This window comes from Gallinula chloropus, assembly GCF_964237585.1.
Source record: "Gallinula chloropus genome assembly, chromosome: 1".
Taxonomy (NCBI): Eukaryota; Metazoa; Chordata; class Aves; order Gruiformes; family Rallidae; genus Gallinula; species Gallinula chloropus.
Genome location: NC_140085.1, coordinates 192754972 through 192768101, shown reverse-complemented (window position 1 = coordinate 192768101; position 13130 = coordinate 192754972). Strand labels below are relative to the sequence as shown.

General features: G+C 43.2%; 1 protein-coding gene across 3 annotated transcripts in view; it reads left to right on the top strand.

Moving 5' to 3' along the window:
- TENM4 (teneurin transmembrane protein 4) overlaps positions 1 to 13130 on the top strand; it is a gene marked incomplete at its 3' end in the record, with an annotated part of 366880 nt that overhangs the window by 86657 nt on the left and 267093 nt on the right. For 2 of the 3 annotated variants that reach the window (XM_084264044.1, XM_084264043.1), the window contains exon 3: positions 5145 to 5354. The exons of the other annotated variant lie outside the window; for it this stretch is intronic. In XM_084264044.1, the coding sequence (XP_084120170.1) occupies positions 5145 to 5354 (210 nt within the window). The remainder of the gene's footprint in view (positions 1 to 5144; positions 5355 to 13130) is intronic. 3 annotated transcript variants of the gene reach the window in all.

Sequence of the window (13130 nt, the reverse complement as noted above, 5' to 3'; positions counted from 1 at the left end):
AGCACGCTACAGAATACATCCCACTATCATTTACACAGCCTTCCTACAAACCCACAGTGCCTACTCATGCCCTAATTTTAAAGCTGTATTGTGATGTCCTTTGTTTGGAATGGTGATTACCACTGGTAGAATCTTTCATATTTTAAGGTTGTAGAAAGGCTAGGCATCTTTGGTGGCATAGCTGAATTCAGAAGTTCTTACTTGAGAACCACTCTACTTGCTGTATTGTGTTAACTGTGATGATAGCACTGCCCACCACGCATCCTTCCTTTATGGTGGGAAGTCTGCTGATTGAAGGTATTTTGAGTGTGACAGACTTGCAGACTATTTCAGTAGCTAGAGATCACAGAATTGTAGAATGATAGAATGTGTTAGGTTAGAATGGACCTATAAAGGCCACCTAGTGCAACCCCCCTGCAGTGAGCAGGGACATCTTCACTAGATCAGGTCACTCAGAACCCCATCAAGCCTGACCTCGAATGTCCAGTGATGGGGCCTCCACCACCTCTCTGAGCAACCTGTATCAGTGATCCACCACCCTCACACTGAAGAACTTTTTCCTAATATCCCACCTAAATCTCTCCTTTTTGAGTTTAAAAGCATTACTCCTTGTCATACTGCTCCATGCCCTTGGGAACAGTTCTTCCCTAGCTTTCTTATAGACACCTTTCAGGGACTGGAAAGCCTCTATAAGGTCCCCTGGAGCCTTCTCTTCTCCAGGCTTAACAAGCCCAACTCTGTCAGATAGAGGAAACAACAGCATTTTGAAGCAGATTATTTCACTTCTCCGTGCCTCAGTTTCCTCACCTGTCTGAAGCATAAATCTTCTCCCCAAACAATCTAATTCTATCAGTCAATCTGAGAACAGATCCTGAGAGATCCTAACAGTATTTCAAAAGTTACACACTCAAAGCTTGTAAAGCCCTTAAAGATTCTTGGTTGAAGCTTCATAGAAGAAGGTGCTATGGGAAAAAAGAAAGCTGATATGGATGATTTACTGACTGCAGATAATACCCTTCTGGGTATACTCAACACCATTAAATCCCATTGCCTTGTGGTATTGGTTCTGTGAAAAGTCAGCATTTGTATATCCGTTCTTTTTCACCTTTTTTCGGAGAAATTGTGAACATATGAGTATAATCCACTGAATATAGTCTATGAAACAATTTACTGTCCTTCATTTCAAAGTATCTCCTTGAGTGTTCTGTATTTCTGGCAGCCCCTCTATTCACACTAGTGTGAATACACCCGTTTTAAATCAGCTCTTGATCTCCAAAAGCCAAATACTACAAGAGACAGAGTAATTCTAGAAACACACAGTATTCTGAAATATTACAGCCAAATGTGTAGCATAAACTGAAGGCATGTTTATTGTTTTTGTTACTTTCCCCTAACTATTTAGGGTCTGCTCTGGTCTGCCTCTTCCCTAAATTTAAAACGGTTGTCTGAATTTTGCAGAGTTCCTTAGTTAAGTTGGGAAACAGATTCTTTGTGTTAACCTATTTCCAAAGTTTGTGTTTCCTAAGTACTTTCATAAATCTACCAGAGACCGTAACATATCTTCCCCTGATTTTTTTTAATCTTAATCTGAAATACTGGCACACAGATAAAATAGAAGTTTATGTTCTGTTTTCCTCCGAATATGTGCAAGTAACGTATCATTCATACAGAGACATTCAACTTGTATTATTCCTGCCTCAAGTCCAAAGAACATAATTTTGACTGCTCACTGCGAGCGGATATATGAGATTGTTACAAATTGATGCCAAGGGGCCCATGCTTGGAATCCGTTTTGTTTTTCTTTGAGTTAGCTTTCAAATTGCAAGAGTATGCATAATGAATGTGTTATCTAGTCCTTCTGTTTTGTATTTTTGAAGGAGAAGCAGCACATACCCGCAAAGTGACTTGGCCTACTTGCTCAGGTTCCATAGCAACCCAGTATTGCTGCGAATTCATTTCATACTAATCAATTAGAAATTTTGCTCTGGCAGCTGGAATGAAAGTTTATGGGCCGAATCCTGCTTGTTTTACTTGGACCTGTAGTCACAGTAAATTCAGTGAGATACTTGTCAAAGAAGGATAGGGACTTGTATCTTTCATCTCTCTCGGTTTATTTTTTTGTGAAAAGGTCAGGTTTAATTCTTGGTTTTCTGTCCAAGCAGAGAAGAGCAGGCAACTCTCTTAAAGGACCCACAACTTAAGTCACCCTTGTCCTACAGACTTGCTGACAGGTTAAAAAGGAAAGTACCACTTTGCTACCCACGCGTTTTAACTGGCTGACCAATGCACACCTTCCATCCAGAGCATCCATCCTCCTGGAGTATCTCATCCATCCCCAATATAGAGTGCCCAAAAAGGAATTTCCCGGGAAACATAGTGGTATGTACCAGTGCCCTTCATAGCCACACACACAGCCTTCAGTACAGCGGTGAGTGTGAGCAATTCCTAGGGACCCTGACCTTGTAAAGGTCAGCTCATGTATGGCTGGAAGTGCATGCAATGACCGTGAAAGCCCATGGGAATGTGTCATACACACTCTGCAATGGTGCAGTTGATTAAAATCCAAAGTTTCCATTAGAGATGTTTGGGGTTTTGTTCAGGTTTTTCCTTTTATACTTGCCAAAACTGCAATACTTCAAGATGGTGAAAGCCCATACCAAGAAACCCAACCTGCAGCCATTTGGAAATGGCAGACAGTTTCTGATGTGGGCTGACAAAAAAATTATTCCAAATTCAACTCATCTTTATATCCGGACTGCAGACTTCATGTATAGATAGGCCAAGTGTCCTGTGTGACCAAAACAGAGGGAGAGCACTGGTGGTATACTGGCATTTACCACACAACTTTGTTGTTGTTGTTGTTGGAGTAGTCACATTGTTAACCTACTTTTCATGCATTTTTACTGGTATTTGGGTAAAGGAGTCAGAGGTTTGAAATAGTTTCCTTAATATAGTTTGTCTCTCTCAATGTCTGGAAAAATGTGTCTTCCAGTTACAAAATACACTGAAAACAACATAGGAGAACATAGGTTTAACATTTTTTTTCCCATTTCAATCATCCGTCATGCTGGAATTTAGGCTCTCACTGCACAGTATTATCCTATTTTGTAACAAATGCATAGCAAATCAAAGTCATAATTTAAACTTTATAATGTGACAGGGCTCATCAACTCTCCAATACAGCAAAGAGGATGACGCAGAGTAGACCTTGCTCCTTCAAGAGAACATCTGAGCTGAATCTCCACTTGCATGTCAGGGTGTGTGAGAGGGAAAGCAGCACTCAACCACTTGCACATGCTCTCTTTCTTGCTGTGTCTCTCCAGCTCCCATGGGTAGTTAACACAATGGGAAGGTTATAGCCTTGGCACTGTAAAAAAGGTCAGGGAGTGTGAAGTGGGCTGCAGATTCCTTAAAAGCTGCATTCCTAAAGAAGGAACTTCTGTGTCTGGATGGTGAGTGAGACACAGACATCTCCACTGCTGAGTGTAACAAAACACACAGGGCTCACAACTTCTGCAGTGGGTCTGCATGCCACGCTTGCAGCTCATGCAGGAAAGTGCAAGCTCTCTACCAAGGCTGTCTTCTCCTTTGGGTGACCACAGTGTCTCTGAGCACAGGTACAGTCCTATATTCTCCCAGGTTCCCAGGCTTTGCCTCTGACTCCCCCATTTCTACTCTGCTTATATTGTGCAAATTATAAGATCTGCATATGCCGGGGAGGTGACATCCAAGGGCTTATCATGAGAACAGCTGATGACCAAGGTGAAAAGAAACTCTAGCAGAACCAGCTTTGGGGGATTTAAATGTTAAACCAACTTCAATGCTTTGGGTTTGTGTCCTTTTCCTAAAGTGTTCATGTTGTGTTTAATAAACAGCACTGTGCAGCTATGTCATGTGCTATGTTGTGTGCAAAGTGTGTTCTGTTAGCAACAGGTTGTTTCTGAAGTTTGCTAGTTTTCTTGTGCTGTTAGTTTTTGGTTTTGAAGGATTTTTACAAACATTTTGAATTTGGGAAAATGTGGGAGATTAATCACTATGATTTTCAAAAGCAGCAAGTACTTACCAAAAAGCAGTACTTATTTAAAGTAGCAAGGGGAAAAGCTCATGTTTAAATGCACTGTCCTGTACTTTAACCTATTGTATGTCTGTGTTCATGTTCACCCTGTTTTTATTGATGTACTGCACGTATCTGACCTCTGCGTTTGCCTGACAGCTTTTTCACCAGTTAGGGGTTTCTGATTCCCCAGTTTTGTTCAAAAATCTGACTGGCATCAACCCCGATTGATAATCATTTATTATTTAACAGTACGCTCCTCAAATTGGATCTCCTTAACCTCCTCGTACCTGATCCAATTTCCCTTGCTGTCAGTAGAAGCCCTCCCTTGATCAGGCGCCACTTGATATGAAAATATTATCTAAGAACTTAATCTGCTGCGTTTGTGGTTGTTTAATCGATGAAACCCTGCCTGCACCGAGTTTCGCTCCTGCCCGGCGTCAGTTCGCTGACATGATTCACCACCACGTTGCTATACCCAGCTCTCTTCTGCCGGCCTGAGGAAGGTTTCGGGCTGTTTCCCTTACAAATTCGGTAAGGGATTGTTTAAACCCAAACCCCCAAATGGACTCCCCCTTTTTTTCTGGTGAAATCTGAAATAATTTACCTCACACTACGCCAAGGAAAGAAGAAAAATAAAACCAACCTGCTTTTAGTACCACACAGCCCGGCATCGACACTTGGCCTGGAGCTCGCGCCCATGTTTTGGCACGAAGCACCTCTGGGAGCTCCCTCGGGTGCCAACACCTTAAAAACCCGTGAGGGTAAGGGGTTGAAGGGACAGCCACCACTCTCGGGACAGGGCAGCCATCTCCTCAGAGCAGCCGGCGGGCAGATACGTGCAGTCAGCCACAGGCCTGAGGGGGACCGTGGGGGGACGGTGGGGCGGGGGGGAGCGGGGTGGGGACACACACACCGTCTTTCCCTTGTGCCCCGGCTCAACTTTTTTGTCTCTCTGTCTGTCTTTTAATGTAATTTTTTGTGTTTCGCTTTGGTTTTAAATGTTTATTTTCTTTCTTTTCTCTCTCTCTTTTTTTTTTTTTTGTGTGTGTGTGTGTCCCTTCTCTGTGTCTGTGTTTGTGGCCCGCAGGTCCTCCCCTGCGTTGTTCGTCCGCCTCCTCCACCCCCCCCGAGCAGTCCCCCTCCCCTCCCCTCTCGCCGCCGGCCAATGAGGGCCCCGGGCGGTTGCTGGGCAACGGCGCGGCCCAGCCGGCCGCGGACTCTGACTCTGAGGAAGAGTTTGTCCCTAATTCCTTCTTAGTTAAAAGTGGCTCTGGGAACCTCTGTGCCGGCGCTAGCGGTGAGTGACTTTATCTCTCTACCTACTTTTCCCGCTCGTCTGGTAGCCGCGCGTAAGGACGGAGCTTGGCTGGGGGTGAGGATGTGCCCGTTCGGGTCGGCTTCGGGATTTTGGTTGAGATGGGGAAAGTGAGTCGGGGAAGGGGACAGAAGGTGCGGGGAGGAGGGGAGCGATACCTCATAAAGGGTGTGAAGAGGTTTGTGGTGATGCTGTGCATGCTGCTGGGTAGCTGTGGTGAGGGATGAGGTGCCCACAGTGATACCTGGACACAGCTCAGAAACTTCGTGAGCTGAAGTTTGGAGCCTTCTCTTTTTTTTCTTGGGGGGGTGGAGAGGGGTGGTGGTGAGGAGATTTGGGGTTTGTTTGGGACTTTTTCTTTTTTTTCTTTTCTTTCTTGGCTGAAAGGAACCTCTACCAAATGACCCCCTTTTCTCTGTGAGGGTGGGAAGGTGCAGCCCGGGGGGCTGGTGGGGTGCAGGGCTGAGGGGAGGGAGGCCAGGTGGGCTCGAACCGCTGCCGATCCCTGCAGCTGAGAGCGGCTGTGAGGCTCCCACTGCTGTCAGAAACCTGTCGCTGAACAGGAGCGTGGATGGAAAGGGAATGCTGAGACCCAGGAGTTCCTTTGTGGGTTGTGACCATGTCATCAGCACCCTGTGCTCGGCCTCAGAGGCTGGAGAAGGGTGTCTGCATTTGCATCTCTCTCAGAGGTGTTGAGAGATGCTCTCAGGGTAAGTATTTGAGGCAGCAGCGCAATCCGGTGCTTCTGGGATACTCCGAGACTCCCTGAAAGGGAGCTGGGGTTGCTCAGCGCCGTTGGAAGGACCAGGCTGCTTAAATAAATTTCAGGAAGAGGAAGGAGATTCACAGCTCTCTGCTGCAAAGACAATGAGTCATAAATACAGAGGTAACACTCATTGGCAAAGAAATGTGGAATTTCATCAAGGGTAGTGTAACCTGATGAAGTGCAGATTACAGCAGTGGAATAGCAGTGACCACTCAGGCCCCTGCCATCCGGCTTGAGTGATAATTGCTCGCAGGTCTGATTTATAACAAAGGAGAAGGCATTCAAAGATATCTTGAAAGAGAGAAAGAAAGGTGAGAGAGAGGTTTACTGCAGCTGGCAACAGCTTAACTCCATTTATATTAAGCTTCTAAGAAGGTTTCCTAGTATGCTGTTATCTCCAAGTGAGGAGAGAAAGTTTGACATTTAATTTGTGTCGCGTGTGTCCCCCTTTTCCCAGCTTCCCTCCTCTTTTCTTTTGTGTCATTTATTATGGTAAAAACAAACTTTCCCTTCAGGGTTTTTCAAAAGAGAAGGTTATCTCCTCTGAATTGTCATCCTAAGGAGAGCAGGGGAAAATACCCTGCTGTATTCATTCAGGAAACTGCTTAAAATTCATATCTTCTGTTCAGATTCCCCCCTCCCCTCCCACCCTGTAACACACACTTCTGACTACTGGCAGTTGCAGTAATCTGAAATCATGAAGCTGACCCTTTTTAAAGAAATAAATCCAAAATCACAATTCACTTCATGTTTTCAGCATCATAATGTATGTACTTCTTTGTTTGTTTAGGGAATATATATGTACACATACATGCACGCCCTCCAGGTAAAAAGAGGGAGGAAAGAGAAAGCAAGTGAGATTAAAGACCTTAATCTCTTTCTTTTTCACTAATTAGCCGAACAACAGAAAAAGCTTTGTTCAGGGTCCACAGTGGGTTGACGACATTATTGCATTATTGATGTGCTGGTGAGTTAGTTAGACTTTAGGCTCTTCAGCTGCCTGCTTATTTATCCTTTTTTTCTTTCTCGGTGTCTTTTGCATCGGCTTGTAGTCGTACTCCATTCCCTGAGGCCTTCTTTGTCTGTAGGATTCAACAGGTTGGTAATAAATATGTCCCACACAAAGACAGGGCGTCAGGGGTCTCATTTGCGTGCTTATTCTAGTTGTTCAGTAATCAGAAGTGCAGGTAATGCCAGCACACTGGTGACCTCCTGGGATCAGCTCAGCATCACTCTGCTATCGGGAGGAAAACAAAGGTGACTTATTATGCCACCTATCAACCCATAATCTGAAAGTTCACATGAATAAGAAGCACAGACCATGCAAGCCCATCATGTCTAAAACCCAGAGACTCTTCTGACCTCTGTAAATGGATTTAATTGCTTTAGTTCCTTAATGTTCTGTTTCTATGAGGCTTAGTCAGCTTAAACTTTAAATGACAAAGGCAGGTCTTTATGTTCCTTAAATGGTGAAAATTAGCAAAAGCTTATTTTGGTTAGGACTAAGTTTAATACAGTTAGAGCACTCATTCTCAGAGAATAGTAGCTGTCTCAACAGCAGGACAGGCTGAGAATGCTGTCCAAAGGATTTGTGTTGCACTCTTTAATTGATTGTGGCTAGGTTTTCCTTCCACAGCTGTGTAAACTCAGCCTTAGAGAAGTCCATCCAAAGTAAGTAACACCCAGGGAGCAGCACCGCTGTTACAAATCCCCATGTAAATTGCAAATAGAATGCACATGGCACATAAGAAACATGGTACTTTTTGAAGATACAGTAGGCTATTCTTTATCTAAAGTTCCGTTCATTCCAGAAAGGTAATAATGTCCATAATATTATTTTTACACTTCCAGGAAAAAGTCCAACTACACTTTCAAGTGACAGCTGGAAATAAATATGTATATAAATATGCAGGCATACTGTAGGGCTTTTAATTTTGCATTGGAGATATTACAAGCCATTGTTTGGCTTTGTTTCTTTTTTTCTTTTTTTTTTTTACTTATAAGGTAGAAGTAACTTAAAACATTAAAAAAAATCTATAATTCTTCTTGAACCTATTCTGCCATCTGGTACTTACCTTTAAGGAAAAAAAAAAGGACAGATGTGAACTTTTTCACTTTTGGCTTTCTGTATGTCAACTTCAGAAGACTTTTTATTTTACCTAAAATTTCCCAAAGTAACCAGGGTGTGAATATCTTCTATTTTATAGAAGCCTAGACTGATCTGGGTTGGAAGGGACCTTTAAAGATCATCTAGTTCCCATACCCTGCCATGGGCAGGAATACCCTCCACTAGCCCAGAGTGCCCAAAGCCCCATCCAACCTGGCCATGAACTCTGCCAGGGATCCAGGGGCAGCCCCAGTTTCTCTGGGCACCCTGTGCCAGGGCCTTACCACCCTCACAGGGAAGAATTTCTTCCTTATATAAAAAGTTTCTCCTCTTTTAATTCACAACAGTTATTCCTTGTCCTATCACTACAGACCCTGCTAACAAGCATCTCTCCTTTTTCCTTATGTCCTTTCAGTATTGAAAGGCTGCACAGAGCCTTCCCTTCTCCAGGCTAAATAACCCCAACCACCTCAAACATCTCAGGCTGTTTCCTTTTGGAAACATTAACGTTTCATGATTTGAGGATTTCAGCACTATTTTAAAAAGTAGACTGCCTTGGGGTATCTTGGTGGACATTCAGAAACGCTAATTAGTTCTTCGCATTTCTCATCAATCAGGACATGTATATGCTGGTGTATGAGTGTGTGTGTGTGTGTGTGTGTGTGTGTGTGTATGTGTGTGTGTGTATGACTGATGAGAAGCCAGGACTTCTGAAGGCATCCAATCTTTAATCTTATTGTTTTAAGAACCTAAAAATGCTGTGTTGGCTCAGAACATTGGTCCAGGTAGTCTCTGCCAGTGGTATGGGAGAAGCACAAGCCAGTGACGTTGTAGGGAGGATGCTGACTGATTGGGAGCCAGAGAGATGTAGATGTTGGTGACTGGCTTGATGGCAGCAGCTCTCTTCCATCTGAATGAATAAATAACATGAAAAATAATAAAAAAGGCAAAACAAAGTGAGTGTCTTTAGGTAATGGTGGTTGGGAACAGCACATCAGTCTGACCTTTGCTGTCCTCTTCCCTCAGCATCCCCAGCTGTGGCTCTGGGGACATTAGCAGGTACATCTCTGCTTATCACAGCTGCGAGGTAGGGAAATGACTGTTCCCCCTGGGGAGCTGACGTGCAGAGTGACAAAGAGCAGCCTATTTCAAAAATATATGAAATCCATGGAAAGCTGACATCTGAATTCCTTTGAGAACACTGACCATGTTGCCTTGCAGTCAAAAGCTGAGGTGCATGACTTCTTCCAGCTCTTTCATCAGTGAGCAGACGTTCAAGGTGAAGTGTGCTTTTGTCATTTTGTGGGGTCTGGTGCGTTTCTCCAAGTTGCTTGTATCAAGCAACAGGCAGGCTGGATGTTGACGTTTGAAACCACCTCTGCAGAAGGGAGCCACAAAATCCCAAATCAGCTCTCGATTTGGACATTTTAATATTCTCAAACATGATTTCAGAGACCAGGGCATGGGTTTTATTTAATTCTTAAAGGAGTAAGGAGATACTAGAAAGATAAAGAATATCTGAAACTGATTCTCTGATCCTAGAAATTGCTTTACTTAGGTGACACTGAGGTAACGTCTACTTAAGTCTCTGTAGGAAGGAACTAACACAGCTTGTAGTCTTATCAGCCGTTTCTGATTACGTGTATCCCAATTTCTTTGGCTTCTCCCTCAAATACATCCCTATTCCACCAGCTCATGTTACTCCTCACTGATTAACCAGTTCTGTTCGTTTGTTACCACTAAGGGCATTTGCTCACAAAAAAACATCAGTGGAGAGTCACGCTGCCAGTCACCCAAAGGGACTTTGTTTCTGCAGATAGAGAAAGAGAGAGAGGGGAGGTGGGTGTGATTCCATATTACTAGACTTTGAATTCTAAGAGGAGTGTTCAGTGTTTTGTGAAGCAGGGACAATGCAGCCCTCACCTCAGGCACAGATCACGGTGGAGGGAGGGGGGAAAACCGTGTTATCTACGTAAATATTCCAGGGTAGGGTCCTAGGAGATGAGTATGACTTCCATAGGATCCTTGATTCCAGTGGAAAATAGACCAAACCGGGATCAGTTTGGTGCCAGAAGCATCAAACCTGACAATGTGCTGCTGCTACTTAGTGGGATCTGCATGAAGGAGGCACTTGGTCAAGAATATCCACGATCAGAAAGTTTAAATAGAGAATCTTGTGCTGCCTTTGCCATTTTTTCTTTGGAGTGCTAGACAATGTGAAGCAGTAAGTTCCCCTAAGATCTTCCTTCTTGTTTCTAACTAAATTCGACCAACCTAGACCTCCAGATTAGTAACCTAAAATATGTATCCTATTATCTGTTTCTTTTTTTCAATCTTTAATGTCCAGCCTTGAGCTGTTTAAGACAATTGCCACGTGTAAATTATCTCCCTTTCCTATCCTTCAGAAGCAACTTTCCACCTTCTTATTGAATGATTTGGCCCAGAGTTATGAAGAAAAATCCATCGCAAAAAAGGCTGATGAGGACTACTAGAGCCTTATCCATGTTTTGTCAAATAGTTTGATACAAATTGTGCTTTTTATGACACTTTACAGTAAGTAACCAACCAGATCATCTGCTGCCACTGCTGCTATGGCTGGATTTCTTCAGGATATAAAAGGAAGTCATCATCCAGAAACACTGAGCTCTTTCTCCCTTTTAATCTGGAAAAGGGGAGATTTAGGTTGGATATTAGGAAAAAATTCTTCAATAAGAGGGTGGTGGATCACTTCCCTAGAGAGGTGGTGGAGGGTCCATTCCTGGAGACATTCAAGGTCAGGCTTGATGGGGCTCTGAGCTACCTGATCTAGTGAAGATGTCCCTGCTCACTGCAGGGACATGGGACTAGATGGCCTCTAAAGGTCCCTTCCAGCATAACGCAGTCTGGGATTCTTCTGAAAGATTTTAATCTACTTTTGTATGTGCTCAGTGCTTATTTCTTTAGTATCCTTGATGTGTTTGGTGCTGCATATTTTGCCACACAGTGACTGCTGCTTTCAGGCTCCTTCTGCAGCCCAGCGTGACCAGCCGAAAGGCTGAACCTCGCATCAGCCTGCTTTGCATCAGGCATCACTCCTCCCATCCTCAGGTCCCACTTCAGACACAGGAGCTCTCCTGTAGGAGCCCTGCTCAAGCACAGGATAGGTGTTTACAGCACTGGGACAGCAGAGACAGTCACAGAGAAACAAACTGCAGCAGGGAGCCCAAAAGACACGGAACATTGAAGCATTTTAGAGAAAGAATGGCATCACATAAGGCTGCTTAGAAGTGGAGAATTTTCAGGGATCTGACTGAGGAGAGCAAAAGAACCTTTGATAATGTAATCTTAATAATTGATATTTTCCTCATCTAATAATTAATAATAAATTCAAATTAAATTCAGTTTTCTTTCATGTAAGGCATATCTTTTTTTTTCCTTAGGCTTGTGGACAGAGAGCCTATTCTTTGCTGTGTTTTGTCCTTGCATAGCGCTTTCCATTGCTGTGTTCTTTACTACTCAAGTAAGCGTGTTAAGTAAGAAAAACAATTAATCTCTGCATCCTTTATCAGAGATTTGCAGAGACCATTATCAGTTGGTGTTCCTTATAATGGTAATTAATACTTACTTATAGAAGGGAAACTGAGGCATGGGAAGATATGGACAATCATTTTCAAAGTATCTTTTTAAAAATTGATAATGGTCTTTTGATTGTGTTCTCTATTAAATTTTTACTACCACCACCACCCCCCCAACATTTCAGAAGTTCAAGAAAAAACATCTCAAGGAGAGGAGATGTTTAAAAAGATGTTGAGTTTAGCAATAGTTTTAACATTTTCTTTAATAACAGAACAGGTTTTTCTAGAACAGTGATGAATGAAAAAAAAAATAGTGGTAGGAGATGTGCTTGGTAAATGTCTTTTGAAAACTAGTTTTCCATAAATTTCCACCAAATTTATCCTCTAATTTGGGAACATGCTCAGAGTTCAGCCTGAGAAACTGTGACCTCAATTCTCCCCTTTTAATTTTAGTCAGAAAACTAAACAAGAGGCATATTAATCATAAGCTTTCAATTTATCTTGAGGCATTTCAGGCCGTCGGGGTCTGAATCATTCTGAGGAGAATCCTCTTTTTCTACTCGTTCTGCAAAGAACTGGGGCTGACTATGTGTCCACAAGAGCCTGAGATGTTTGTTAGGAGCCTCGATCTGGTAATTTTGGCTTGATTTTCATATTTGCCATCTATTTGAACTCATCAAAACCATCCCAAAATTCACTGGCAAACTTGCCTTCAAGCCATTCCTCCAAACTCCACGGCTGAGGTCTTAAATTGCCAAGCATCAACCATTGCCTCTTAGACCCTGGAAGATCAAGTTAGACGTTGTAAACTGGCAGCTGTGAGGAGGGGGGATCAGATCATGAATTATTCCTGCTCCTATTCACTGAGCAGTGGAGCTGTCCTGTTGAGTTTTTGTTCCTCCCATTTCACTCTTCCTACCACAAGGGAAGATCAGAAAGGTTTCAGAGTGCCAGCTGCAGATCTTTCGGAGGACGTGGAGCTCCAGAAGTACCCCCTTACCTTTGCTGTCACTTAAGCTCTTGCCCCATGAATTCACTTTGCATCCTGAGAGTATTTGTTTAACCCACCAGTTGTTTGGCTTCAGGATGAGCCAAAGGTGAGAAGCAAATCATTTGCCATAGGACTAGATTCTTATCACTGATATCGGTGGGAGGCATTTGGATTAGATTCCTAGCATAACAAGGGTCAAATCCTGACCCAGCTAAAATCCTTTTGGCTCAAAAAGGGGGAGGTTTGCTCAGGAGGGGATAATATGAATACACAGAAAGTCAGGGTTGGTGGGGTTGGCTTTTTTTTTTTTCTCTTTTCTTTTTTCCCCCTAAAGAATAAA